This window comes from Pan paniscus, chromosome 11, assembly GCF_029289425.2.
Source record: "Pan paniscus chromosome 11, NHGRI_mPanPan1-v2.0_pri, whole genome shotgun sequence".
Taxonomy (NCBI): Eukaryota; Metazoa; Chordata; class Mammalia; order Primates; family Hominidae; genus Pan; species Pan paniscus.
In genome coordinates this window covers 50040880-50067646 of record NC_073260.2, presented here as the reverse complement: position 1 = coordinate 50067646, position 26767 = coordinate 50040880, and the positions used below count along the sequence as shown (strand labels likewise).

At 49.7% G+C, this 26767-nt stretch overlaps 1 protein-coding gene across 18 annotated transcripts in view; it reads right to left on the bottom strand.

The window, feature by feature from the left end:
• SEMA4D (semaphorin 4D) overlaps positions 1–26767 on the bottom strand; it is a 137191-nt gene that overhangs the window by 31982 nt on the left and 78442 nt on the right. For 17 of the 18 annotated variants that reach the window (XM_055091797.2, XM_063594348.1, XM_055091796.2 and 14 more), the window contains 5 exons: positions 12764–13112; positions 9900–10045; positions 6313–6375; positions 3780–3878; positions 603–696 (listed from right to left, as the gene is read on the bottom strand). In XM_055091797.2, coding sequence (XP_054947772.1) covers positions 603–696; positions 3780–3878; positions 6313–6375; positions 9900–10045; positions 12764–12869 — 508 coding nt within the window. In that variant the 5' untranslated portion in view covers positions 12870–13112. Of the gene's footprint in view, positions 1–602; positions 697–3779; positions 3879–6312; positions 6376–9899; positions 10046–12763; positions 13113–13207; positions 13465–26767 lie in introns of those variants that run through there. The other variant, XM_008952352.4, reaches the window with a different exon arrangement.

Genomic DNA, 26767 nt, shown 5'->3' with positions numbered 1-26767 from the left:
CAAGTGATCGAGGCATGAGCCACTGAGCCTGGCTTGAGATGAGTTCTTGCTGTTTCCCAGGCTGGTCTCAAACTCCTGTCCTCCCGCCTGAGCCTCCCGAGTAGCTAGGACCACAGGTGTGCTCTCGCTTTGATGGGGATAATTTCATGCTCCACGTTCAGCTGCATTTTTAGAGTCATGGGGCAATAAGTAAACATGAGCAAGGAATTCCCACATCCAGGAAAATGCTGGCAGATGCAACAGTGGGTACACACCAGGCTATGACCACTTGCTCAGGGGTGAGAGACCACTGCAGACAGCATGTGGCTCAGTCAAAACCTTACTCTCAAACAGCAGCATCTGCTCAGCACGCGGGGATTATCCAAATGACATGAGCCAGCAATGGATACAAGGTGACGTTTACCATGGCGGCTATTACCCTTGCAAACAATGAATTCAAAAGTTAAAGGGTCTATGCAGTCACATGTGCCTTTTGTAAGGATAGCTCCTATTTAAACAAAGCCAAGGAAGACAGCACTTCAGAGAAGATCCAAATATCCTGTTTGGTAATTAACATGCCACTGTAATCTTCATGGTGAAGGAATTGGAGGGGCAGGACTCACCAACCATGACGGATGTGTAGCTGTGTGCTGGGTCAAAGGGACATCTTCCTTTGCCATCTTCATTTTTCCCCAGAAACTTAAAGGATGTTAAGTTCTACAATTGAATAAAAAGAGAGCACATCATCAGATGGCTGAATTTCTATAGTAACAATGTGTCTCTGTACCACTTCATTTTACAAATTTGCTCTTCTCGGAAGACCAACAGGGCCGAGCAGATAGGTGTGGAGCTACGGGAGTCCCACCCACCAGGGCCAGGGCTTGTGTTGCTCAGCTCAGGTCTAGACATCAGCACCCTGGTGCCCTTGCTCCGTTGCCCTGGCCAAGCTTCTCAAGATCTCAGACCCTCAATTTACTCATCTGCAAAATGGAAATGGCCACGCTGATGGCTCTAGGGCTGGAAAGCCACCAGGATAAACCCAACACAGGACGTGCTCAGTATGTGATCGGAAGCCCATGAGCAGAATTTTAACATCAATAAAGACGGCATTCTAAGCAGCTAGGTGACCCAATAAATAGGAAGCAGAAAAACATAAACAGGCAGAATCCCTACGTCGCTCCACCCACCAAAACACATTCCAGATGGATCAACCATCTGAATACTAAAAACAGAACTGCACTGTACTAAAACAGAGCAGGGGCTGGCGTTTCCATCTGGGGGTCATCTCTTTACCTGGCCAGAGTGCCCACAGCCACATGAGGAAAAAAAGGCACAGATCCAACCACAGAGAGAACTGGAAAGTTCCACACGGGGAAATAATACGGCAAGGTTAAATATATGACAAACTGGGGGAAATGCCTACAGAATGGCAGATGAGGTGTCTCCATCCCTGAACATGTGAGAAGTGTGGACAAACGAGTGAGAAAGGGCATCCAGGAGAAAAACAGGCAAAACCCAGCAAGTGACAGAAGAAACCCATCTGGACAGCACAGATGAGAGAGGGGCTGAGCCTGCCGGGAACCAGAGAGCACACAGAACACACGTGGGGATGCCGCTTTGCAGCCAACAGCCTGGGCATGCTGAAGACAGGCAGGGCCCACAGCGGGGCAAGGGCACCCAGCACCTCTGCTGCAGGAGGCTGGCTGGAAACACGCTCTCGGAAGCAGAGCAGGAAGGCTCAGACCACGTGGAAGGCCGCAGCTGACACCCCTGAAAGGCCGGTTAAAGCAGCACACAGCTCTTCACCTGTTAGGTTAGGGAATGTGAACCCCACTGGATGTGACCATTTAGCATACCTTGAAAGGAGGTTTCGGGGCTGTTGGGGAAATCTGAACGGGGACTGGAGACTGGATGATGCTGGGGAATGATTGAACGTTTTCTTCGATATAATGATAAAACTGAAGTTACATAGGAAAATGTTACTATTCTTAGGAGATGCCTGTGAAGGCATTTGGGAGTCATGGGTCATAGTTCAGCAAGCACACATATGTACACAGACACACATGTGGACACATAGACATGCACAGGCACACAGACACGTGCACACACACACTCCCAATTGTGCAATCTAGGTTGCCAGGATATACAAGTGATACATCTTTTCTGCAGCTGCGAAAACTTTTATTAAAAATATTAGGAAAAATTGACAGGGCGTGGTGGCTCATGCCTGTAATACCAGCACTTTGGGAGGCCAAGGCGGGTGGATCACCTCAGGTCAGGAGTTCAAGACCAGCCTGACCAACATGGAGAAACCCCATCTCTACTAAAAATACAAAATTAGCCAGACGTGGTGGCACATGCCTGTAATCCAGCTACTCGGGAGGCTGAGGCAGGAGAGTCGCTTGAACCCAGGAGATGGAGGTTGCAGTGAGCCGAGATCACATCATTGTACTCCAGCCTGGGCAACAAGAGTGAAACTCCGTCTCAAAAAAAAAAAAAAAAAATTAGGAAAAATTATAGGTCTAAATTTAAACCAAATACAGTATCCTCTAACCTCAACAGCTAACCTATCTACAGAATGTAAGTTTAAATGACAGAACTTTAAGCTTCTGATTGAGTTTAGCCAGAAAAATCCTTTGTTGTGCAAAATGTTTCTGGTCCAACCGTACTTTCTGCACAAAAGTAAATACAAACGACTGTCTTTGAGGACTGAGGGTCTTACCATCCCCAAAGCACCCCCACCCCCTATCAGGTTTCGTTGCCAGCATCTGTGGTACAGGCAGCTGGGTAGACCCCTACTATGAATCTCACCCCAGACGTCTGTGTGCAAATACCAGGCTTCCTCATCAAGTCTCTAATGAGGCCATACGTTGTCTTGTCATTTATCTCTGACTCAAGATTGGAAAATATTTTAATTCCAATTAATTTAGGGTTCTAGCAAATGACGCTTTTCACTGTGGCATATTTTACATTTATCAGGACTCAATAAAATCCAGGGACACACAGTAGAAAATGTGCTTCATTTTCCATGTTCACATGGACTTATTTAAAATGCTACTTCTCCCTCTCTGATGATCATCACATTGCTCATCAGATTATCTGGATAGAAAGGACCGTCACACAGGGGGAGGTGCCGGATACCAGGCTGGGCAGTCAAGGATGTGAGCCGGTGAGGGACAGAGGCCGGACTTGCTTCTCAAGGTGCTCAGCACACTTGACCTGCTGCCCCTGAGTGGGCGGACCCAGGAGTGGTTCAGTGAGCAAGTTGCACACCACAGCCGACCAGAAGGGTGGGTCCCACAGCCAGAGCACAGATGCACCAACCAAGAACACACAAGCCAGGAGCAAGTCCTGACTTTTCCACCTGACCCAGATGCCCAGAGCTGCCAGGCTGTCTGTCCTTTCCAGCACGTCCCCTCACCCCATAGCATGTTCAGGCTACCTGTCCTTCCCAGCACGCCCCCAATGCCATGTTCAGGCTGTCTGTACTTTCCAGCACGCCCCTCCATGGCATGCTCTGCACTAGCACCAAGGGCTCCCAGCACCTTGAGCTGCACCCCAGGCCTCACCCTTGGCCATGGACACTGAAACTTAGAGGAGCCAAGTGGGCTGTGTGCCCCTGACAGCAGCTGTGCAAGACTTTCAGAGGGGCCACAAGCTGCCCCCGTTTTCTGCAGCTGGCTCTGAGAAAATCCTATTTTTTTTAGGGTGGAGACAGCTTTACGTCTGCTTTGAGCCCCCTTCTACTTTAACTGCTGACCAGGCTGGCGTGAGCACAGGGAGGTGCCCATCAGCCTTACCAGGTGGTCACAGGCCGGCTGGAATGCGTTGGTCCCGCACACGTAAAGGGAAGTGGCGCTGAGTGGCTGCAGCACCCGGATGTAGTTGAGGCACTCTGTCTGCAGGGAAGAGAAATGCACCATTAGCAACCGTCCAGCCCAGATGCCCTCCACTATTCAAACTGCTCACGGCGTTCATCTCAGGGGCACAGACCCACATTCACCAACACCAGCTCACACGTGGCCCCAGGCCAACGAGGCATGTGTGCATTCTCAGCCTTGTCTTGTCATCTAGACCCTCTGCAACTCCTCTTCACACACTGGCCTGTTCTCGTACAGTGGGAGGTTCACTGAGACCCCAACCCCACCCCTAGGCAAACCTAAAGCTGAAACTGGCCTGAGTAATTGTGTCTCTGCAGTGTCCACATGCTGTTCAGGTGCCAAACAGGATTTTGTTTCAGTCCCTAATTGATACTCAGCAAAGATGTGGTGACTAAAAAAAAACTCAATGAATGCTTACCTCAAATCTTACTGGGACACCCACTGTTGAAAGCAATATATTTTACTCTTGCTAAGTACGTGGACCACTTGTTCTGTTGCCAGGCCTGGAGAAGTGTCCACCCTACAGAATTTCCTCTCTGTTTCTGGAGACCCCACCCTGCCTCCAACTTGCACAGAACTAGGAACAGCGACACTAGGTCTACCCAACCCAGGGTCCCAGTCCAGCCCCCATGGGAGAGGCTGCACTAGGAGAGCCTGGAGCCCGGCTTGGCATCAGAAAGGCCCAAGCAGGAAAACAAAGATACCATTTCAGAACCCACTATTTTAGGCTAAAAGTACTTGCATTACATGTGCTATAGTCTGAAATTATCCCAGATTAGGAGAGTTCTCTTTTTTAGACTGGTTGGAAGTAATTCACTGTTCACCCCAACCCACCTGCACACCCCCGGAAACCAGAGCTACACTGCACCGCCTGCTTTTCCTCTCATTTCCTAATCTAACTTTGGATTTAGAGACAAAGACTTCAGTGCAAGTGTTTAGCATTTTGCTAAAAAAGTTTAGCATAGACTTCTTTGGGTTTTCTTTTTTTGCCGTTAACTCAGCTTGTCTTGACCACCATTGAGGAAGAATGCCCAGTGCCAGGTAGGGACATGATGGCTCAGAGGGTGGTGACGGTAACCTAGAGCTGCAGATGGGAATGAGTATTCGGCCCAGGGCTCCCTGAATGAGTACCACACTGAGGGGCCTGAGGGACCAAAGGGACGGACGTGTGCCAAGAATCCAAAAGTCCCAGTGATAGAGAAAGGAGCCAGAGAAAGTCTAGGCAGACAGGGGCAGGTCCCTGGCAAAACCCCACATGTGAGCCAAAAAGTCTAAAACCCAAAGCCCAGAGTGAGAACATCTATCCCTGTTTGCCCACCGTCTCCCGATTGGTTCTTTCTGAACATCTTTTTACAATCAGATGTTGCCTTTTCCGAAACTACCCACAGCCCACCCTGCCCTCATCCTGTGCCTATAAGAGCCCAGACTCAGTTGATAGAGAAGAAAAGGTGCTGGACTAGAGAGAGGTGACTTGACTTCAGAGGGATGGCTGGATTTTGGAGAAATGGCTTAACTTTGGAGAAGAGCCGGCCAGAGCTGGCCAGACTTCAGGGAAGATTATTTGCTCGTCCTGTTCCCTCTCAAGCTCCCATCTCCGCTGAGAGCCACTTCCAACACTAAACAAAATTCTCTGACTCCACCATCCTTTAAGTGTCCATGCAACCTCATTCTTCTTGGATGCCGGACAAGAGCTCAGGACCCTGAGTGTGTGTACCCAAAAAAGGCTGTCATACTGGCCCTTTGCCCTCACTGGCAGAGGACAGCTGTCCCACACAATGAGAAAAGGGGCCCAACTGAGCTTATAACACACCGCTGTCCATGGGGAGCAGAGATAAGAGAGCACTGTAACACACCCTCTGGGGCTGCGGGGGTCACAGGCACCCCAACCTGGGTGCCACCCGCAGGACCCACACAAAGCCTGCTCCTGCTGGCACCCAAAACAGCTGGCCAGATCCCACACTCGCTCACTCATGTGCTCCCTCCTGCAAGAGGTTGAGCACAGCAGGCCGAATAAATGGGGCATCTCTGTCGCAAGTCCAACGAAGGGGTTGAGAAAAACTGCATGACTAGCAACTCCTCCAAGCCTAAGGCCTCTGGGTACAAGGAAGCAGAACAAACCCTGAATTTCTGCACCATTCACCAGTGGGCTTCAGAAGTCGTGTTCTGTAGTCAAAGTTTCAGGCCATCTGAATACATTCAATTCATATAAACTTTAAAAAAGTATTTCTCAAAGGCCAACTATGTTTGGCACCTGCTTTGAGAAACCCAATCCTGATACTCAGGAATAGAGGGATGAGCTCCGAGACGCATCACAACAAAACCAAGCCCAGCAGAATGAACAGAGCCTGGAGAAAAGGCTGGCCTGCACTGCAGGAATGCTGGCATTCAGTAGATTAAAACAACCAAGAAATACTTGAAATGGGATTCTTTGTAGCTTGCAAAAGAAATTTACCTGTTTTGATTTCCCCTTTTCTGCACATTTTGCTTTTTTGTCTTCTGAGACCTTCCAATACACCTGTTGGGATAGAGTCCATATCAGTGCATATTCTTTTAAAGAGATACTAGTATAAAAATGCACAATTTTAAAAGCACATGATAGAGTTTAGAGCCTAGAGGTTTCTCCTAAGATGATCAATTCTCAGACTCCAAGGGAGGTTCAGAGAGCAGGGGAGCAGCCTGGGGCCTTCATGAACATCCTCACTGTGATCCTTATCCTGAAACCAGTGGAGTCTGGAAGACCAGCTCCAAAAGTTCCATCACTCACCATAAAACAGCAGCAAAAATCAAACTCGTGAAAGTGGAGAAAATTAAATTATTTTTCAAAAACCTAAACCATAAGTATTTTCAAACATCAAAGTGGGCTTTTTTCCATCCATTCAAAGTGACTCTACAGGCCGGGCACAGTGGCTCACACCTGTGATCCCAGCACTTTGGGAGGCTGAGGCAGGCGGATCACCTGAGGTCAGGAGTTCCAGACCAGCCTGGCCAACATGGTGAAACTCCGTCTTTACTAAAAATACAAGAATTATCTGGGAGTGGTGGCGGGCGCCTGTAATCCCAGCTACTCGAGAGGCTGAGGCAGGAGAATCTCTTGAACCCGGGAGGTGAAGGTTGCAGTAAGCCGAGATCGCACCACTGCACTCCAGCCTCGTGTGCCTGGGCAACAGAGTAAGACTCCATCTCAAAAAAAAAAAAAAAAAAAAGTGACTCTACAGTCCAGTTTAAAAAAAAAAGCCTCAATATTCACTGTATCAGTAGAAAGGGAGATTTACGATTCCTTAAACTTGCATGTTGGCAGCAGGAGGAAGTGATGAACCAACACCACCAGCTCAGCTCAGGCACCATCTTAGTAAGATCCACGTTCCTACCACCTCTTCTTTCAAACCAGGGACAATTCGTGATCAGAAACTGCCAGGGGGTGGGGCCTTAGCCCCTTGCCCTCCAAAGCCCCCACAGGATAGAAAGCAACATAAGACAAAAGGGAAGGTTTCTATATCTATCCCTGCCTCACCTTCCCCAAAATGCCCCCTCTCTCTGTGATGTTCCATAACTGATGCAAAAGAAACCAGTAACAATGTATTTTTCTCCACCAAAAGGCTTGTAGCAGGTGTCAGGACTCAGAGGTTAAGAAGCACACAGGGCTTCTAGGAGAGAGAGTATGAGGAGAGGAACCCCACTTTAGGTTTCTAACTAACTCAGTGAGTTCCTCAACAGCACCCAGGCTGCAGACACAGTACTAAGGGAGTGTCATTTCATAGAAATGGAAGTCCTGATAGGGGCACACAAAAGCGGAACAGAGTCCCATTTAAAATAGCAACTTCCTTCAGCATTTGAAGTACAGATGATTTTGTCAACGCGCATGAAATGCATAAGGACAAGGGAACGTACACTTCAACAGACTCTTGATCACATTTGCAGGGATTTTCACTGATGCTTGGCGGGGGTCTCTTTATTTTTTTCTTTTAAGTATAAGAGGTCCCCAAGCCTCTCCCCAACCCCCACGGACCACCATGGTGTCATTAACAGAGCAATGTCTGGCTCTCACTGAACACCTGTGGGGCCAGCACAAACACACTGTCCACAATTCCCCCAAGACCGAGTGTGAGCCTGTGTGGTCAGGAAGGCGCTCAGAGGAAGAGAATTTAACAGACACGCGAAGAGTAAGAGCTGAGCGAGGTGAGACCACCACATCCTTCTGCTCAGAGTGCCTCACAGTGCTGAATACTTTGTTTTTGTTTTTTTGAGACAGGGTCTCGCTCTGTTGCCCAGGCTGGACTGCAGTGGCATGATCTCAGCTCACTGCAGCCTCGACCTCCTGGGCTCAAGTGATCCTCCCACTTCAGACTCCCAAGCACCTCAGACTCCCAAGACCTGAGCCACCACACCTGGCTATTTTTTGCAGTTTTTGTAGAGACAGAGTTTCGCCATGTTGCCCAGGCTGGTCTCGAACTCTTGAGCTCAAGTAATCCGCCTACCTTGACCTCCCACAGTGTTAGGATAACATGCGTGAGCCACAGCACCCAGCCAAATACTTGTTTTCAGAGCATAATGCTCAGAGCTCATTTATGTGTCAAACAGAAATTGAGAAATAAGCTAGACCCTGGAGATGAAAACAAAAAGAGATCTGGGCAGAAAATGTCCAGCGTGAACCTGGAACAGATTCCAGAGAGCAAGAAAACTACCCCACACCGCAAGGTCTCAGGAGCCAACCCAAACAGGCTGCTGTTGACCATGGATGCGACAATTTGAGCATGCGGTAGGGGTTTCACTGTGATGGGTCAAAGAAGAGCAAATATCTTTAAATCTATGACTTCACTGTGACACTAAAAATCAATCAAAAAACTCACTCTTGCCCTTCAGAGGGGAAACTGACTCATTAACTCATTATTCTGAAAACTGGTAAATAAAGGCAAAGATTCCAAGCATCAATTCTGCATTTCCCAAAGGAAATGGGACCTCTATGGACCAAAATAGCTGGTGATGGGTACTTCCCCTTTTATATGATTTCCAGCTAACAAGTAGAGAAGGAGAGGTAGAATCAGAACATTGCGTTTTGCAATCTTTGATGAGAAGAACATCTAGACTTCGCTGGTGAAAGGCCACCGAGACTCAGGAGGAGGAACACCTGCCTCCATGGAGAAGCCCGCCTCACGGCCCTGAGAGGGGTGAGCCTGGACCTGACACCCAGCTGGGGATGTGAAGACAGAGGTGCATGCTAAAGACACCATGAGTGGGGCTGGGTGTGGTGGCACATACTTACAGTCCCAGCTACTCAGGAGGCTAAGGCAAGAGGATCACTTGAGCCCAGGAGTTTGAGGCTGCAGTGAGCTACAATCAAATTTTAAATTCGGTTTGATTTTTTAAAATGTTTAAAGACACCGAGGAATCAGGAGCAATGTGAAGGGTGGGACATGGGATGGGCTGTGCAGAGTAGCTTTCTCAGGAAGGAAACCGAGGCTGGCTCCTAGAAGCGGAGACTGAATGGACAGGGTGACCAGCTGCAATGGATTGGGACAGCGTGGTTGCAACCTGATTCAAACTAAACGTTTGAACCAACTAAACAAGCATCATCCACGAGAGTTGGTGAAATATGAACACTGGCTGAATGTATGATGACATAAATTTTGGAGAAGCTATTTTTGGTTATTTGCACGACAAGGGGCCCTTTCCAGTAAGAGATACCCAGATGAAGAATGTGGTGTCGGGATCTGCCTCAATGCCCCAGGAGGTGGAGGGCACTGTAGGCAAGACTGAACACCCGGCCTTGCATAAGCTGCAGTGGGCACAGGGCTCATGGCATAGCTGTCTCTGCTCATAGGTATGTTTGATATTGTTTCATAATAAAAAGTTCAAAAACAAAAAAAGCAAAGAGGGTGGTCCCCGGGTGAACTGCTGGTGGACACCCAAAGATGGGGCTGCATGGTCATAGCTACAGAATGGAGGCTCCAGGTAAGTCAGCCCCCATCCCCACAGTGGGGCCAGGAGAGGCTGCCCACTCAAGCCGGGCTATGTGGACATGCAGGGGAGCCCAGGACGTACCTCATGCTGCTTCTCGGAGATGTTGAGTGCGTTCACAGCGAAGACCGCCTCCCGGGCACCTATGTACAAGGTGTCCTTGTCCTCGCTCAGCAGCAAGGCTGAGTAGTTGTAGATGTCTGGCTCATGAAACTGCACCAGGCGCACCTCTGTGGGATGCAAGGGCAGGGTCAGAGTGGGAGGAAGAAAAGAGCGATGGAAGCATTTTTAAACCTGAGCACATCCTAGGTCCCTGTCTCAGTGACAATGAGCACGTCTGGGTGCAGTCATGTCTCAAGGGCCATGTGTTGCTGCAACAGGCACTGCTACAGTGGAGGTGGCCTCAGTCAACGCCAGACCCACAGTGTAGCCATCAGGTGTGCTCACGGGAACCACTCACAGCCCTAGAGCTCGAGCCCGGAGCCAGTCTGCTCACTTTGAAGCTGTGAGTCGGACATCCCTTCCTGCTCCCTCAGATCCCAGAATCCCAAACCCTGCTCTGCCAGATGCTTCCTGTGATGGCTCCCACCCTCTGCCCACCCAACTCTGGTCTACATGCCTTGTCATCCACAGATTAGGTGTACAGGAATACAATGATTTAGGATTTTCTTATTCAGGAAAAGAATGTTTTACTTCAAAATCTTCACAAAATTTCTTTTGGAGAATATATCCATCAACGCACGCAATTCTCAGTGATCGCCACCACAAACTTATAGACAGAGAAACAACTGATGTCTCTTTGCTTATTAGGTTACTGTATCGATAGCTACTTAGGAAAATGAAGATTTGAGCAATAGCTGCTTAATAATAATATAAATGTATCAGCATTATTTTTTTTAGGACCTGTTTCTTCAACTGTCCTGACAACAATTTGAGCATTTTGACCTTGGCTTTTTACATATTACCAAGAGTCTGCTTTATTTAAGAGTCAGGTGGGCCAGGTGTGGTGGCGGGCGCCTGTAACCCCAGCACTTTGGGAGGCTACGGTGGGACAACTGCTTGCGTCCAGGAGATTGAGGCTGCAGTAAGCTATGATTGTCCCACTGCACTCTAGCCTGGGCAACAGAGCCAGACCCTGACTTCAAGAAAAAACAAAGAGAGTCAGGTGTTCATGCTTTCTGTTCTAATTTTCCCATGTGGAAGAGAGATGCACACAGGCAGCAGGTCCTCTCTCTCAGCAAAACAATGGCCTATATTGCTGACAGCTCTCAGCCACCTGCAAGCAGCACCTTGCTCAGTACCCAGGGTGTAAGCTCTCAATCCACTGAGTCAGAAACCCGGGTCCCCAGACACATCCTCCAAGAGAAGAAATAACTAAAAAAAAACTAAACAGCAGGAAAGGAAAGTAGCTGGCATGAGGCTCAGCTGCACGTAGGACCAGCATCCTTATGATGCCTCACTGTTCTTCTCAGGTGCCTGGAACAGACGCTCAGTGGGGCGGGTGCTTTGGCAGCACACCGCAAACATTACCAGGTACGAGGGAGGGAAGCTTCCTGTCAGGGGTCCCCAAATTCAGAAACCAAATCAGGAGGTCTGCACGAGCCTTGCTGAGTATCTACAGTTGTCACAGCCTCTCCCTTAGATCAGCTGAGTAGGCCTGTCTGCTCAGACAAAAGTTCTCAGAGCAGAGAATCCAACAGATCACATGCCAGCATCCTCAGCCACCTGCCTGAGCATCCCAGGAAGTGGAGTTCCTGTCCCGTCCCCAGCCACCTGCCTCAGCATCCCAGGAAGTGGAGTCCCCATCCCGTCCCCAGCCACCCGCCTCAGCATCCCAGGAAGTGGAGTCCCCATCCCGACCTCAGCCACTCACCTCAGCATCCCAGGAAGTGGGGTCCCTGTCCCGTTCTCAGCCACTCACCTCAGCATCCCAGGAAGTGGGGTCCCCATCCCGTCCTCAGACACCCGCCTCAGCATCCCAGGAAGTGGAGTCCCCAGCCCATCCCCAGTCACCTGCCTCAGCATCCCAGGAAGTAGGGTCCCCATCCCATCCCCAGCCACCCACCTCAGCATCCCAGGAAGTGGGGTCCCTGTCCTGTCCTCAGCCACTCACCTCAGCATCCCAGGAAGTGGGGTCCCCATCCCGTCCTCAGACACCCGCCTCAGCATCCCAGGAAGTGGAGTCCCCATCCCATCCCCAGTCACCTGCCTCAGCATCCCAGGAAGTAGGGTCCCCATCCCATCCCCAGCCACCCACCTCAGCATCCCAGGAAGTGGGGTCCCTGTCCTGTCCTCAGCCACTCACCTCAGCATCCCAGGAAGTGGGGTACCCATCCCATCCTCAGCCACCCACCTCAGCATCCCAGGAAGTGGGGTCCCCATCCCATCCTCAGCCACTCACCTCAGCATCTCAGGAAGTGGAGTTCCTGTCCCGTCCCCAGCCACCCGCCTCAGCATCCCAGGAAGTGGGGTCCCCATCCCGTCCTCAGCCACCCGCCTCAGCATCCCAGGAAGTGGAGTCCCCATCCTGTCCCCAGCCACCCGCCTCAGCATCCCAGGAAGTGGGGTCCCCATCCCATCCTCAGCCACCCACCTCAGCATCCCAGGAAGTGGAGTCCCCATCCCATCCTCAGCCACCCACCTCAGCATCCCAGGAAGTGGAGTCCCCATCCTGTCCCCAGCCACCCGCCTCAGCATCCCAGGAAGTGGGGTCCCCATCCCATCCTCAGCCACCCACCTCAGCATCCCAGGAAGTGGGGTCCCCATCCCGTCCTCAGCCACTCACCTCAGCATCTCAGGAAGTGGAGTTCCTGTCCCGTACCCAGCCACCCGCCTCAGCATCCCAGGAAGTGGGGTCCCTGTCCCATCCCCAGCCACCCACCTCAGCATCCCAGGCAGTGAGGTCCCCATCCCAGGCCATCAGCACCCCTGCAGGTTTCGTCGCTCACCTCTGTGCTCCCAGGTGATCCGGGGTATGGGTGCAAATGCCATCGCTGTCCCAAACATCACTGCAAGGGCCATGAGCAGCCCCCTAATGGGGGTGCACATCCTCATCAGATAGAGGCGACCCCAGGGGCTTCAGCAGCAAAGGCTCACAGCAGCAGGTGGCCGGGCAAGTGTGCTATTGCAGATGCGGCTCAGCGCCCCAGGACCAGGGCCAGCAGCACAGCCTGGAGCTCGTGAACAGCGCAGTCCCTGAGAATCCACATTTCCCAGTTCTCCAGGTGAGGAAAGGTCGCTCTCACCACTGCAATGTCAAAGCCCACTTGATACTTCTTCAGGGCCTCAGAAGAAATGCTGGGAGGACATGAGAAAGAAAAGGCAGGACCCATGGTGAGTGATGACCTGCTTCTCACTGCTCTGTAGCCCCTCTGCTTGCCCTGGATCCTCACCCGGGTCCATCTGCTGAGGAATACGGAAGGCAGCTGAGGAATACGGAAGGCAGCGGGGGACAAAGAGAGTCTTAGAAGCGGACAGCCCAATGGACACAGGAAAGCGAAGCCAGGGTCTTCAGGAGTCAGTGCTTCCCGCTCCTCCAGCTACCAGCCCAGAACACAGGACAGACACATGGAGGGGACCTGGTGTGGAGCACCCGGCAGACACACATGGCTGGCTGGCTGCCCAGCTTCCTTCCTGTGTGGCTGCTGTGTCCAGCTGGTAATGAGATGAAAATGAAGGAAGAGAACTCGGGTTTCAGTTTCCCTTAGAGACTCTGTCTTTGTAACGCTCAGCGAGGAAACGGCCAGAAAAACCAGAGGCTGCAGAGAGAGCTAAGATGTACATGTGAGTGCACACACACAACATATGCGCACACATATGCACACACACATGCACGGATGTACACCTGTACAAACACACGCACATGAGGCCTCACCACGCAGGAGTGTCTGACCTCCTGCCCCAAATGGGACCCTGCTAGCTCTTCCAGTCTCACTTAAAGAAGTCTGTGCACCATAGAAATGGTGGTAACTCACTCTGATTTGCCCAGTAAGAAGCAGCCCTTAGTAAAAGAACAGGCTTAATGCTGCTTAGTGAAATTGTGGGGCTGGTGGTGGGAGAGGCATGCACAGGCCTCCTGGCCCCATCTCTCATGTCCCCAACATTCTCTGATGACTGCATGGCTACTGTCCTGGTGTACCTTTGCTGGGCCCCACAGCGTAACCCGCCACAGGACTGGCCCATGGGGGTCTAGCACCTTGATCTGGGGCCAGCTGCACCCCTGGGTTCACTCTATGAGAATGTCCTGAGCTGGGCACCCAGTGATTGGGCACTTTCACATTACACTTCTGTAAACAGTTCACTCAAAACAGCAACCTGGGATCCCTGAGTCCCTTGCTCCCCCTTCTATCCAGGAGTCCTGTGAGGGTCATGGAACAACCACACCCCTGAGCTCCAGACTCTAGAACCCCACTCCTCCCCACCACCTCCACATGCCGCCTTCCACACCCAGCCAGACACAGCTGAAACGGAACCTCACTCTGCTTCCAGCCAATTCCTGCAGTCCGTGTCCCCACCTAAAAAAAAGCACCAGCAGTCAGGGGCCGACCCCATCTACCTCTAACCCCACCCCTACCCCCAATCCATAGATGGTGCTGCTGCTCAGCCTCAAACACATCTGGGGCTTGTCTCCTCCTGTCCATCTCCACCACCATCACTCATCTGAGCAATGCTCACCTCTCATCCTGGCCTCTTGCTTCCATGGTAGAGATCACTGGCTTCCTGCCCCAGCATCCATGTTCCTGCACCCTCGCTAACAAAATCCCGAGGTTACTTGGGTTGGCAGTGTGCCCAGCTCACTATATCTCCCAGCTTCTCTGGTGAGAGTTCTGGCCAAAAAAACTGTATGTGGAATTTATTAGATGGCAATTCCAGGAAAGCTCTTTAAAGGAGGCTGATTCAGCTAGCAATTCCCTCAGTCCTTCTTCCTGCTGCTGCCTGGAACTAGAATGTGATGGCTGGAGCTCTGGCAGCTATGCTGTCAACATGAAGATAAAAGTCTCATTCTAAGAATGGCCAAGTGAAACCCACAAGAGCCTATGAGACCCTAGGCTATGAGTCTATGCAGACTTGCTAATAAAATTGTTAAAATCTTTAAATTACTTGCTTGCAGATTTTTGTTACCAACAAATACCATTCCAAACTGACACAACCTCCCTCCAATCCACTGCCACAAAGTAGCAGTGGCCAAAGTCATGCTCTTATCATAAATCCAGATCATATCCTTTCCCCATGTGAAATGTTTCAACACCTTCTCATCACTCAGAATAAGGCCCACATTTTCATCATGGCCAGCAAGGCCATGGACAACCCTACTCTACCTCCATCCAACTGCTCCTCATCCACACTCCCTCCACTGCACTGTCCTGGCTACACCTGAACACACAGGGCTCGGCCCCTCTGCAAGGCTGTGTAACGGCTGTCTCTCCTGCCTGTCAACACCATTTAGAACATTTCCAGATGTGTCTGTTCTGAAGTTGCCAGTCTAAATCCCACTGCACAGTCTCATTCATCTGAGAGGCTTTTCCTCTGTATAACTGATCGGTAATTAGGAGTGGCTCCCAAAAGCTGCTCCACTTTGAGCTCCCAAACCAGTAATGGTTTCTACATAGGCTCCCAATGAAGAAGACTCAATAAATTATAGGTTCAGATCTTCTGAATTCCAGGCACATTTGCAGCTCCTTGCCATAATGGTGTCACTTTTTGTTTGCAAAACAGAAGTTGACCTACTTGGCCTACAAAGTTGTGAGAATTATCTGCTAAATCATATTAATATATAACTAATCAATTAGCATTTGATAATAATAATGTTTATTGCTCTGACAAATACAAATGGAGCTCCTGCTAAGCCTGGAACAAACAAGTCCTGGCCCCACAGAACCCACGCCCTGGAGTGGGGCTGCGTGGAAGCAACCAGCCCAGGGCCTGGCACCCAGAAACATCCCATGCCCCTGCAGGGTCCTGCTGCCCTTGCTCTTCTCAGTCCTCATTGCATACAATGACAGACATGAGAAAGGATGGTAACAGTGGTGACAAGCTGTCCACAGTCCCTCAAGAGAAAAGCTCCCATTAAAAACCAACTACCCCTCCTTTTGGAGCAATGATCCCCTGGCATTTTAAGGATGCGTCCTTTCTCCCGTTCCATGTGACAAACATCATACAGCCAGTGAGAGCCAGAAGTGACAATGTGGCCAGGCTGCCCCATCCCTTAAAGCAGAAGAGGACTGCACACTCGCATTGTGAGAGACTTCACACTGGCTCCCGTGCCACTAGAGGAGGAGGAGGAGGAGGCAGGCCTGCGGCAGGCAGGGCCTTGGAGAGGGTTCTTGTCATGCATGCAGCAAGGACACCAGTGGCCTGGTCCATGTGCTGCAGTCCCAGCCCAGTGAAACCCAATGAACTGACATTGGCTCCTCCAAGCCACACCCAGACCCAGGTCCCAGCCAGTGCCAAGCTGTGCACAGCAAGGATAAAGCAGAAACAACCTCTCTCGTGGCATGTCCCCCAGCTGGGCAAAGGTCCATACACACAAAAGAAACAGCAATGAGCTGCCATGGGATGGGAGAAGGCACTCTGAAGACGGATGCGGAGCCTGCAGAGGTAAGGCGTGCCAACCACACAGGAAGCCAGCAGTGGGGACAGCCCAGGGGCAGGCGAGTGGGTATACGAACCGCTACATCCAGACAGGGGAACGTTACTAAGCATTAAAAATAAATGAGCCATTAGGCCATGAAAAGACACAGAGGAACTTTAAAAGCTTATCATTAAAGAGAAAGAAGCCAATCTGTAAAAGTACATACTGCATGATCCCAACTATAGGACATTCTGGGAAAGGCAAAACCATGAAGACAGTAAAAAGATCAGTGGTTCCCAGGGGCTGGGGAGAGAGAGGGTTTTTAGGGCAGGGAAACTAGGCTGGCAGGGATACTATCACGGTGGACACATGTCAGTATGCATTTGTCCAAGCCTACAGAATGTACAACACCAACTGGCAATCCTAATGTCCAGATACAGATGTCGGGTGATAAGGTACCTATGTGGGTTCACCGACTGTAGCAAAGGCACCACTGTAGGGGGGGATTCTGAAAATGAGGGGGCTGTGCATGTGTGGGGAAGGAGCGTATGGGAAATCTCTGTACCACCTTCTCAATTTTTCTATGAACCTAAAACTGATCTAAAAAATAAAGTCTATTAAAATCAGTGACAACAAGGAACAGGCCTAGGAGTTCCTTGCCAGTCACAAAAGAAGCCTCTGTGAGGGTTCATGGCCTGGACACGTTAAGGAAGTAAGTGCCCACACCGGAGGGCTAGGAGCAGAGACGCAAGGCCCACAGGGCCCAGTTCATTTCGGGTCAAATGCCAAAGATGCTGGGTCACTGTTGGAGAGATATGGTTTACAAGGGATCTAATTCCTATCTAGATCCCCCAACTGCAATCAGTCCTCTGCGTATCCCAATAAGCATGCTGGGGTCAGGCCAGGCTAAGAGTCCAGAGCCAGGAGATGGGAGAACACAGAGATTTATCTCAACTCTCTCTGGAAACCCAATGAAATGACTCTAAAAGGATATGAACTTTAAGGATAAAAATGGAGGAGGGAGGTGACTTTGGAATCTATTAATAGGTGAGCAGTAACCAACGGTGTGCTGGCAAGCTGTAACAACTGGCTCTCCACGGGGTGGGCAGTGGGGGTGGGCGGTGGGGGTAAGGTGGGGGGTGCCCAGCTTGCAGCACACGCTGATTTCTGTGGTGTAAATGCTGCTTTCGAGCTCCCAGAATGATGTCGCTGAACTGGGGAGAGGTGCACAGCAGCACCCAGCACATGGCACTGCCATCTCAGATACAAGAGGCGAGTAACTGCAACCACACAGATAACAGTAGAATGCACACGATACTAGAAAGGAATGAGTTCTGAGTATTTTACCTTTTTAAATATAATTTGTTTCATTTTAAGTCCACATATTTAATTTTTAACAGTGGCTATGTTTACCACCAACCCTGTCACACACCACCAGAGCTGACTGATTTGAATTTCAGACCAGAGTTGAGCCAGGGCCTGGAAGAAGTCACAAAGAAACACAACCTGGAAAATGGAAGCAACCTTAAAAGTAAAATGTGGTGAAAGAAATGAAAGGCTGGAAAGTAAACTAAAGAGGTTTCCTAGAAGTTACACATGTAGCAGAGATGAAAAAACGGGGAACAGACGACTGGACGATCCATTCAGGAGTCCCACACGGAACTGGCAGGAGCTCTGGGAAAAAAATGAGGAATTATTAAAGCAGTAATAAAAAGAAAATAACTAGAACAGAAGGACCTGAGCTTTCGGAATAACAGGGCCCAGGAGCACAGTGAATGAAAGGAACCCGCCCACACCAGACACATCATCCTGAAATGAGGGTTACATGAGGCTTCCAGAAAGAAACAGGCCACAAAGAAATTACCTCTGAGTGCCCCACTGGAGGCAGCAAAGCAATGTCTTTGAATCCCAGGGAAGATGACTTCATACCTAGAATTCCCCATCTAGTCAAATTATCAATCAGTATGAGTGCAGTACAGAACACTGCTTCAAACCTACAAGTTCTCAAATGTTTTACCTCCCTCAACTTCTTTCTCAGAAAGCTACTGCAGGATTTGCTCCACCAAAACAAGGGAGCTGCTTCCCAGGTCTTCTTTCTTAGGAAGCGAGTGGAGGAGAGGCAGAGAGAGCAGGGAGCTGGGGAGCAGGCAGAGGCTCCAATGGGGCGGGGCAGGAGAAGGCACAGTGGATTACTGATTGCATCTGTGGCTTTGTTCTCAGAAATGCATTTTAAGGCTCTGGCAAGGAGTCTGAAGATGAATTAGAACAGATACACAGATTAGAAAATGAAGTTATTAACCCCAGGGAAGCAAGAGTGACCCATGAATGGAAATGTAACCAGAGTGTACCTATCACTGCCCAGTTGCACAGCCCCCATGACAAAAATTACGACTAACTCCACTGGAGGTCTGGGGGAAGAAAGAGAGGGAAGGGGAGGGGACAAGAGTTGGAGAACACAATCCTGTCTTCCATCATAATACAACATCTAAGATGGAAAAGTCAGGAAATGTAGGTGTATCTAATTTGAAGGAAAATACCAAAATGGTGAAAATAGTTGAAACTCAGTGTCTCAGGGCAGCAGGGAAGGGACAAAGGGACAAGACAAGCAAGTGCTGCTTCCTCTCCCAAGTTAAAGAAGAACTACTTCACTTTAAAATTACCTGCATTAATTACTCTCATAAAATGAATTCACCTTAAAAAGACATCCATGTTCTGGTTCCTCACAGCCTGGGGAAAGCAGCCCAGTGGATCCAGAAGCAGAAGACACGACCCCCTGAAGGGAAGCTCCCAAGGACCGGAAGAGTGAGCTGACTCTGTGCAGAGCCTGGGTCCCTAGGGCAGCCACATCTGGGGGCTCAAACACGCTGTAAAAATAGGATTGTGCACCGCAAAGCCGAAGCGCTGGGCAGTGGCACAGGATTTAATGCAGAATGCCAGCACCTAATGTGGCCAGCCTCTTCCACTCCACTCCTGCCCCCTCCCTCCGATGCACCCCACCCGTCCCAGGCTGCCTCACAGCCTTGGCACTTGCTGCTCCCTCTTCCAGACTGTTCTCCCCCCAGGAGCTGCTGGTGGCTGGCTCCATCCCACAGTCACTCTTTGCCTCCCCTGACCCCCACACTCCATCCCCCTCTGTGGTATTGTTTTCATAGCACTTGGCCTAAGGACCTGAAAACGCCTCCCTGACTTAGTTGAGGCAGAACAGGAGAAACACAAACATCCCAGTGAGAAGACTCGGGCCAGACCTGGAGAGGACAAAGGTAAGGAGCCAAGAGTGGAAAGTTCCACAAAACAAAATCGCCAGTGAAGAGAGATTGAAAACAAATCTTGTAATAGTATCCACGACCAAACCCAGGGATGGCAAAGCCATTCCCGAACGAATGTGGCTGAGAGAAGGTATTTCCAGGAGTGTCAGCAGGTGCCCAGGTGGAAGCCAGCAGGTTCTCCTGGGTGGCTTTAAATGGTTACGAAGGACTGTCAGGACTGGTGCTGTTTATGCGGTTACTCAAACTGGTTATGTTGAAAAGAAACCTTTTTCTTGCTTGCTTTTACCTTGGACCAATCCAGACACTGCCATGTAGAGCTCAGCAGGGCACAGGCACCCCCACCTGACTTCCAGGCCCTGCCCTGAGAACAATGATTGACCACCAGGCTTCCTGGCACGGATTTATATCCAGGTCTGCAGTGTATTGATCTCATTAGCAGACACCAGATTCTCGATGGCATAAATCAGGCCCTGCTGCTCTTCTCAAATGGCCTTTAAAACAGTCCACATGAGTAGCCAAAGGTCAGGACAGAAGACCCATGCCACACACTGCTCCTCCCAGGGAGGGGGAGGGGCTGCACATTTTCTTTGTGACATTGGAGGGTTTTTTTTTCCTTTTTCAACAAGAATGCATTGTTTCATATAATTTTAAAGTTGCTTTAAGCAAAGCACACACCACACTCACACAGATCTGCCGGCCCCGCGAGTTCTTTCAGAACAGTGGCTCCATAACCATTGATGGGTGTTACACTAAGGACCTCACTCTAAATAGTTAAACTAAAACAAAAGGAGAAAAAGCCCATTTTGCTGGCTTTCTTCGCCATTTCTGAGAAGCAAAGGTGTCCCGCTGGGAGCTGAGCTGTATGCATGTGCATTTTGCCCTGACAGTGTGAAATTGCTGCCCTTTGCATTCAGAAAGAATGACTTGACACAGAAGCCCATTAGAAAGACAGGGTTATGAAATGTCACTCTCATTACTTACACGTAATTGGGGCTGTTCATGAGGGTGCACGAGCCCACTTTAAATGTCAGCAGAATGGAACTCCGAGGGGGCTCTGAGCCCCACACTCTTTTGCCTGTCAGTACTTGTCAGAAGGCAGCTCTCCCACCCCCAGGGGTCTTCAAATCAAGGCAGGAGGTCACAGCAGAGAAAATGGGAGTACCCAGCAACCACTGTGCAAACATGTCTGCGTGTATGTATATATATGTGGACACATGTACATCTGTGTGTATGCATCTGTGTATGTGCACGCATGTGCATCTGTATTTCTGTATGTGCACATGAACCCACATAGATATGTGCACCTATCCATGTTTGTACATTTGTACACATCTGTACAGGTGTGTTGTGTACATGTGTATGTCTGCATGTCTGCATATGCATGTGTATGTCTGTGTGCATATATATGTACACCTGTGTGAGTGCATGTGCATCTGCTTGGATCTCTGCATGTGTATACATATGTGTATGCATGGGCATCTGTGTATGTGTGTGTATAATGTATGCGTGCACCTGTGCATGTCTGTGTATATATATCCATACATATGTATCTGTGTATGCATATACATGTATGTGTGCACAGCTATATGTGCACATACGTGCATGCATGTGTGCGCATCTGTGTATGTGTACGCAGACATGTATGTGTGCATCTGTGTGTGCATGTGTATATGTGCATCTGTGCATGTGTCACTCTGTTGCAGAACATACATTCTGATCTAGTGTTGCATCTTAGATGTGAATAGTGACTGCTGGCAAGCGTCCTGTAAGGCAGGAACCATGAACCAAAATGCCATCTGGGGACTGTCCAGTCACCCGTGTCTCGGCTCCTTCCTGGGATCAGCTGTCTGGCAGCTAGGGTAGATTACAGAGGGGACACCAGTCACTACCACATGGAAGGTGTCAGTGCTTCTGCCAGCAACAGGATGCAACACTGGCATTAAAATGCCCTGGCTGGCATCCCAGGGAAACTGAAAGGGGATCTCTGGTGACAGCTGTGGACTGGCCAATCTAACATAGGCAGTCATTACCTGGACCCCTGACCTCACTGCATGCAAACCACTGCCTGGGGGAGCATGTTCTGGCTTATTTCTTATCTCAGGGGTTTGCCCAGATGGGGCAGGTAAAGCTTAGAGTCTCTCCAGGCCCTACAACCAGGACAGTGGAGGACACGCACTCACCACATCTTCCCTCCCAGCTGGAAGCAGGCAGCCAGGTGCTGGGAAACAGAAGACACCGCAGCCCTCACCAACCATGCCTTGCCAGTGCCTGGCCACCTAGTATCCCCACCCTGGGATGTCCTCTGCCCCCAGAAACCCCTCTCCCACCTCCAGTTAGGATGCTGATGTCACTGCCTTGCAAACTGAGGATAAAATGGCCTTATCCCATCAGGAATCAGGAATGGGTTTCAGGAGCTGTCTAGGTCACAAGCACAATAAACAGTTTATTGTTCCAACTTCAGTTTTCCTAGAATTAAAATGGATCCCTGGAGACCAGCACTCCAGCTCTGCAGGGACATGCCTAGCCCTGCACCTGTGTTGGGCCGGACTCACCCAGCAGGGCAGCTGCCAGGACCAGTCTACTTCACCCTCAAGCCACATCCCTGCAGGAGCAAGCGAGCCACAGCCAGGATATCTCAGACATGCTCTAACCCTCACCCACTTCCCAAACCCCTGGGTGCAGCATGTACAGAATGGGAAACCCAGGGAGAGAGACAGAGGGCGGTGGGAGTGAAGAACACACACATCCATCTATCAGCAATGTCGGCAGGACAAGCGCTATGAGGATGCACGCAGAGTGGCGGCAGGAACAGGGCCCTTCAGAGGAAGAGTGGGGACCCCTCTAAGCAGCAGCCAGCATGGCAGAGATGCAGACTGTCATGCCATTTGTGTGACATCACTCTACTCTTCAGACTTGGATACAGACAATACTGTCTTTTCTGGAGGGTGTGTGGTGTGTGCATGCATCCTTGGGCCCAAGCAGGTTAGTGCTAGCAAAAATAATCATCTTCCACTGGCCTAATGTTGACCTGCTGCCACCTCTAAGGGGGCCAACGGTCTCCCTACTGGACACTGGCTCCCAGGCACAGTGTGGGGTTGTTCTGGGAAGTGGCTGGCCAGCCCCTCAGGGAGGACTGTGTTAACCCTGCGGCCCTAAAGGGATGCCTGGTGTCATGTCTTTCAAAGGTGATACTATGGTCTGAATGTCTGGATTACCCCCAAATTCAGATGTTGAAATCCTAACCACCAATGTGATGGTTTCTGGAGAGGGAGCCTTTGGGAGGTGACTGGGTCAGGAGGGCAGAGTCTTCATGAATGGAAGTAGTGCCCCTATAAAAGGAGTCCCAGAGAGCTCCCTCACCCCTCAACCATGTGAGAAGACGCTGTCTATGAACCAGGAGGAGGGCCTTCACCAGACACCAAATCTGCCAGCGCCTTGATCTTGGACTTCCCAGCCTCCGGAATGGATAAATAAATGTCTGTTTTTATGTCACCCAGTCTATGACATTTTGTTTGAGCAGCCTGAGCTGACTGAGACAGTGGCAATTCAGGGGCTGCTGGCAACCAGCAGAGCTCAGCACCGGATAGAACCCAGCCGGCAGAGATGCTTCCAGAATGCCAAAGGTCGGTCACCATTTACACTGGTAGAGCCTTTGATATGACACTAAAACTGGTGCTTCGGTCCCCCAGAGCTTGGCTTGCAGGGAGGGCAAAATTACATAAAAGACATTATATAGAAAAGTTTTGCTTTAAGTGGACTTTATTTGTATTCTTAATTTTCCACCTCTTATAAAACTGTCCTACCTTCAAAAATAATTCCAAGGGTGCTTAACTCCACAAACCAAATGTAAATTAAAATAAAATACCCATTATTGTCCACAAAGCAGGCTGAAATTTAAAAGTCTGCTGCTAGTCAGTGCTGGGAAGGTGTGGGGTAAAGGACTTCTGGGTGCAATTCTGAACTATCCAGATGTCTGCACACTCTGATCCCCTGGCAACTCTTGGGCAGCAAACTATGTGTGCACAGCTACAGGCGTGCAAAGCGACACGTGGGAAGACCACCCTGCCATGACGTGACAGTAAAATGTGCAACCAAAGGGGATGCTCCTCAATGAGGGGCAGGTTAACAGTCAGGCAAGGAAGACAACACCATTACAAAGACTAAAGCTGGTCTACACGAACTGCCTGTGAGCCCATCACACCAAAGACAGGTGTAGAGCAACAACACGCGAGGCGCAACCCACCCGTGTCAACAGAGGATGCGTCATCTACACACAACACACACACACATAGCCACGGACACACAGGGACATGCACAAACACCAGGCACAGACTCACAAGAACATACACTCCTACACACAGGGACACACAGATACCAGACACACATGCACACACATGAACGTGGACAGACAGCCAACTGTTAACAGTGGTCGCTTATAAGGAGGAGGAGGAGGAGAACAGCCAGGAACTCAAGTTTTCTTTGTTTTTTAAAAAATGAATCATACTTTCATATTGCTTCTGTAAAAAAAATTAATTCATGAAGAGACTATGTTTCACCCATGCTACACCCAAGTCAGTAGACCAAAAATTGAAACCCACCACATTAGTGTATGGAGCTGTGCATAATGCGATTTTTCACATGCTAATCCATTTCTTGGTTTAGGTGACTATTTCTTGCCATACCTTTGACCTTTTTTTTACTTACATAAAAAATAAGAAGTGGCTTCCTTTCCCCATATATACTTCGTGCTTTTTGTGACAGCAAAGTAAAAAATAACAGAAGGAGCCAGTCCTCCTGGGCTCTCACAATGGAATTCTCTTACTGCTTAATACAGCACAGAGTGGATAAAATTGTCCCTGCTTTCAATTACCTTATAACTAAAGATTCCAAAATATTTTTATGAAGAGACTGACAAAAAACAAAACTCAAAGACAAATGACTTAAGGGAGGAAAAAGAAACTAGCAAAAGATACTTGTAAGACAAGTGCCAATTCCTAATAAATAAAGTGATTTAACAAATGTAAGAAAACAGAGCTCCCACCCCAATGGACCAGATAATATATCTAGCCAATAAGCACAGAAAGTGCTGTCTCCCTGGCAGTGATGCTGTGCTAATTAAAGCCACCCTATCTAATTGGCAAGATGTGCTCTCATCACGGTCCCATGCATAGGAACCATGAAGGTCTACGCTGGCAGCAGGACTCTTTAAAAGCCAGCAGAATAAAAAACCTTGTGGGGGCCCATTCATGATACTTGAGTAATATGAAAATGATGAAGGAAAGATGGGGTTTGACTTTTGTTTTCACAAATTAAGCTGGTTATTTCTTTCTCCTCTGAAGCTGAAAATGCATGGCTTGGAACGGACCAAAATTAAGATTAAACACAAAATGGCCCAAATCTGAGGAGGGTGACCTGGAGAGTCCTCTTATTACACCACACCTTACCAGCCACCTTCCTGCACCCTCCAAAAGAAGAAAGTAAGCTTTCTGGTGCAGGCACCAGGGGCCATCAGCCACGGAGCTGCCACAATCCCAAGACCCAGGGGGAGGAGAGGCCGAGAGAGCAGGGAAGAATAGGGGGAGCTGGGACAAGCAGTGGCAGAGCAAGAACAGAGACAGACCATCACTGTGGGTGCCCAGCACCCACCTCCCCATGCCGGGCCCAAGGGATGGCAGCCAAGTCTGAAGCTTTGCCCCACAGGATATCAGGGACTAAGGCACCAAGCAACCAACCACCTGCCAGATCCAACTGAGGCCTCTACACATCATCAACTCTGCTCAACTGAAATTACAGATCATGAATAAAGTGGTTTTTCCTGTATCTTATGCCTCTTGAAACTTTCCAGTCGTTTCTAGAAAGACGTCTTCAGAAATCTTTGCTGTGAAAATAATGGGAAACAAGGCTATTTAAGCCCTTAAATTGTGCATCCACTTAAACTCAGCAACACTCCTAGAAAGGCACTGAAAACAAATTATTGTGAGTTTAAACCTTCTAGACTTCCTTAGACGCAGGATCAGCTTGGCTTGTATGTGCTGGAGAAGACAGCACTGGGGCAGACAGGAGGGAGGGGCTGTGCAACCACCCACCCACGAACAGAGGGGAAGGGCAGCCCAGCCCGTCACCTGGTGCTAGAGATGAGCCCCAGGACCCGACCAGGTGTACTTTCTTGCACAATAAGCCATTCCAGTTAGCAGAGTCTGTGGACCAAAAAAGTACTATCTAATTGTCTATTAGCTCCAGATATGTATCCTTTAAAATTCATCTTCATGAGGCAAAGAAGGAAAAAGCAGAAACACATATGGCATAATTACAAGCACTAAAGAGCTGTTCATCTTCCTTTATTTTTGGATGGCTGGTTTTCAGCCAAACAGAACGATGTCCACCGTGGTGTGGCAAGGTTCCATGGTTCCATAGCATGGCTGTCACTCCTTTGCAGTGTGGGAGATCAGTCTCAAGACAGGGATCGTGGGGTGCAGTAGCAGCACCAACAATTAGATCAAGAGAATCAGAATCGCAAAACCAGAGCCACGTGCAGGACTGCAGACGCTCAGGAGCCGACGCTGATCCCTCCATGATTCTATTAATACAGGAGCCACGTAATCGTTAAACCTCGGAATCAGATTCCAGCATATTCTGTGGTGAGGAGGGTTTCTTTTTTGTTTGCCTTTTGCTTTCAGAGCTTATATGATCACGGCTCTTTTTTTGAAGCCAGCTGGGAAGGAGGCGGCTCTCCCTGGAAACGCAGGTGTAAAGCCCCCGTCCCTCCCACCCAGGCCCCTCACTGGACGGCTCCCTCCTCTACAGACGCCCTGCACACCCCTCCCCAGGAAGCAGAACCTTAGACACGGCCATCCAGGCACACAACATCCGGTCCCCCCACCCCTCAGGGCCGACACATCCTCTGAACCCTGAGCAGGCACCTGAGGTTAGCGAATGAACCGCGAGGGCAGTGATCAGAAACGATCATGATTCATCAGGCCCCACCGTAGTGGAGCTTCCAGAGACTGATACTGGCGTCTTCCCTCCAGCAGTGGATGGCTCTTACGGCCAATTTTATAAGCAAAAGTAGGTTCACATGAGCAGCTATGAGAATCCTGGAAAAGGCCACATCCACC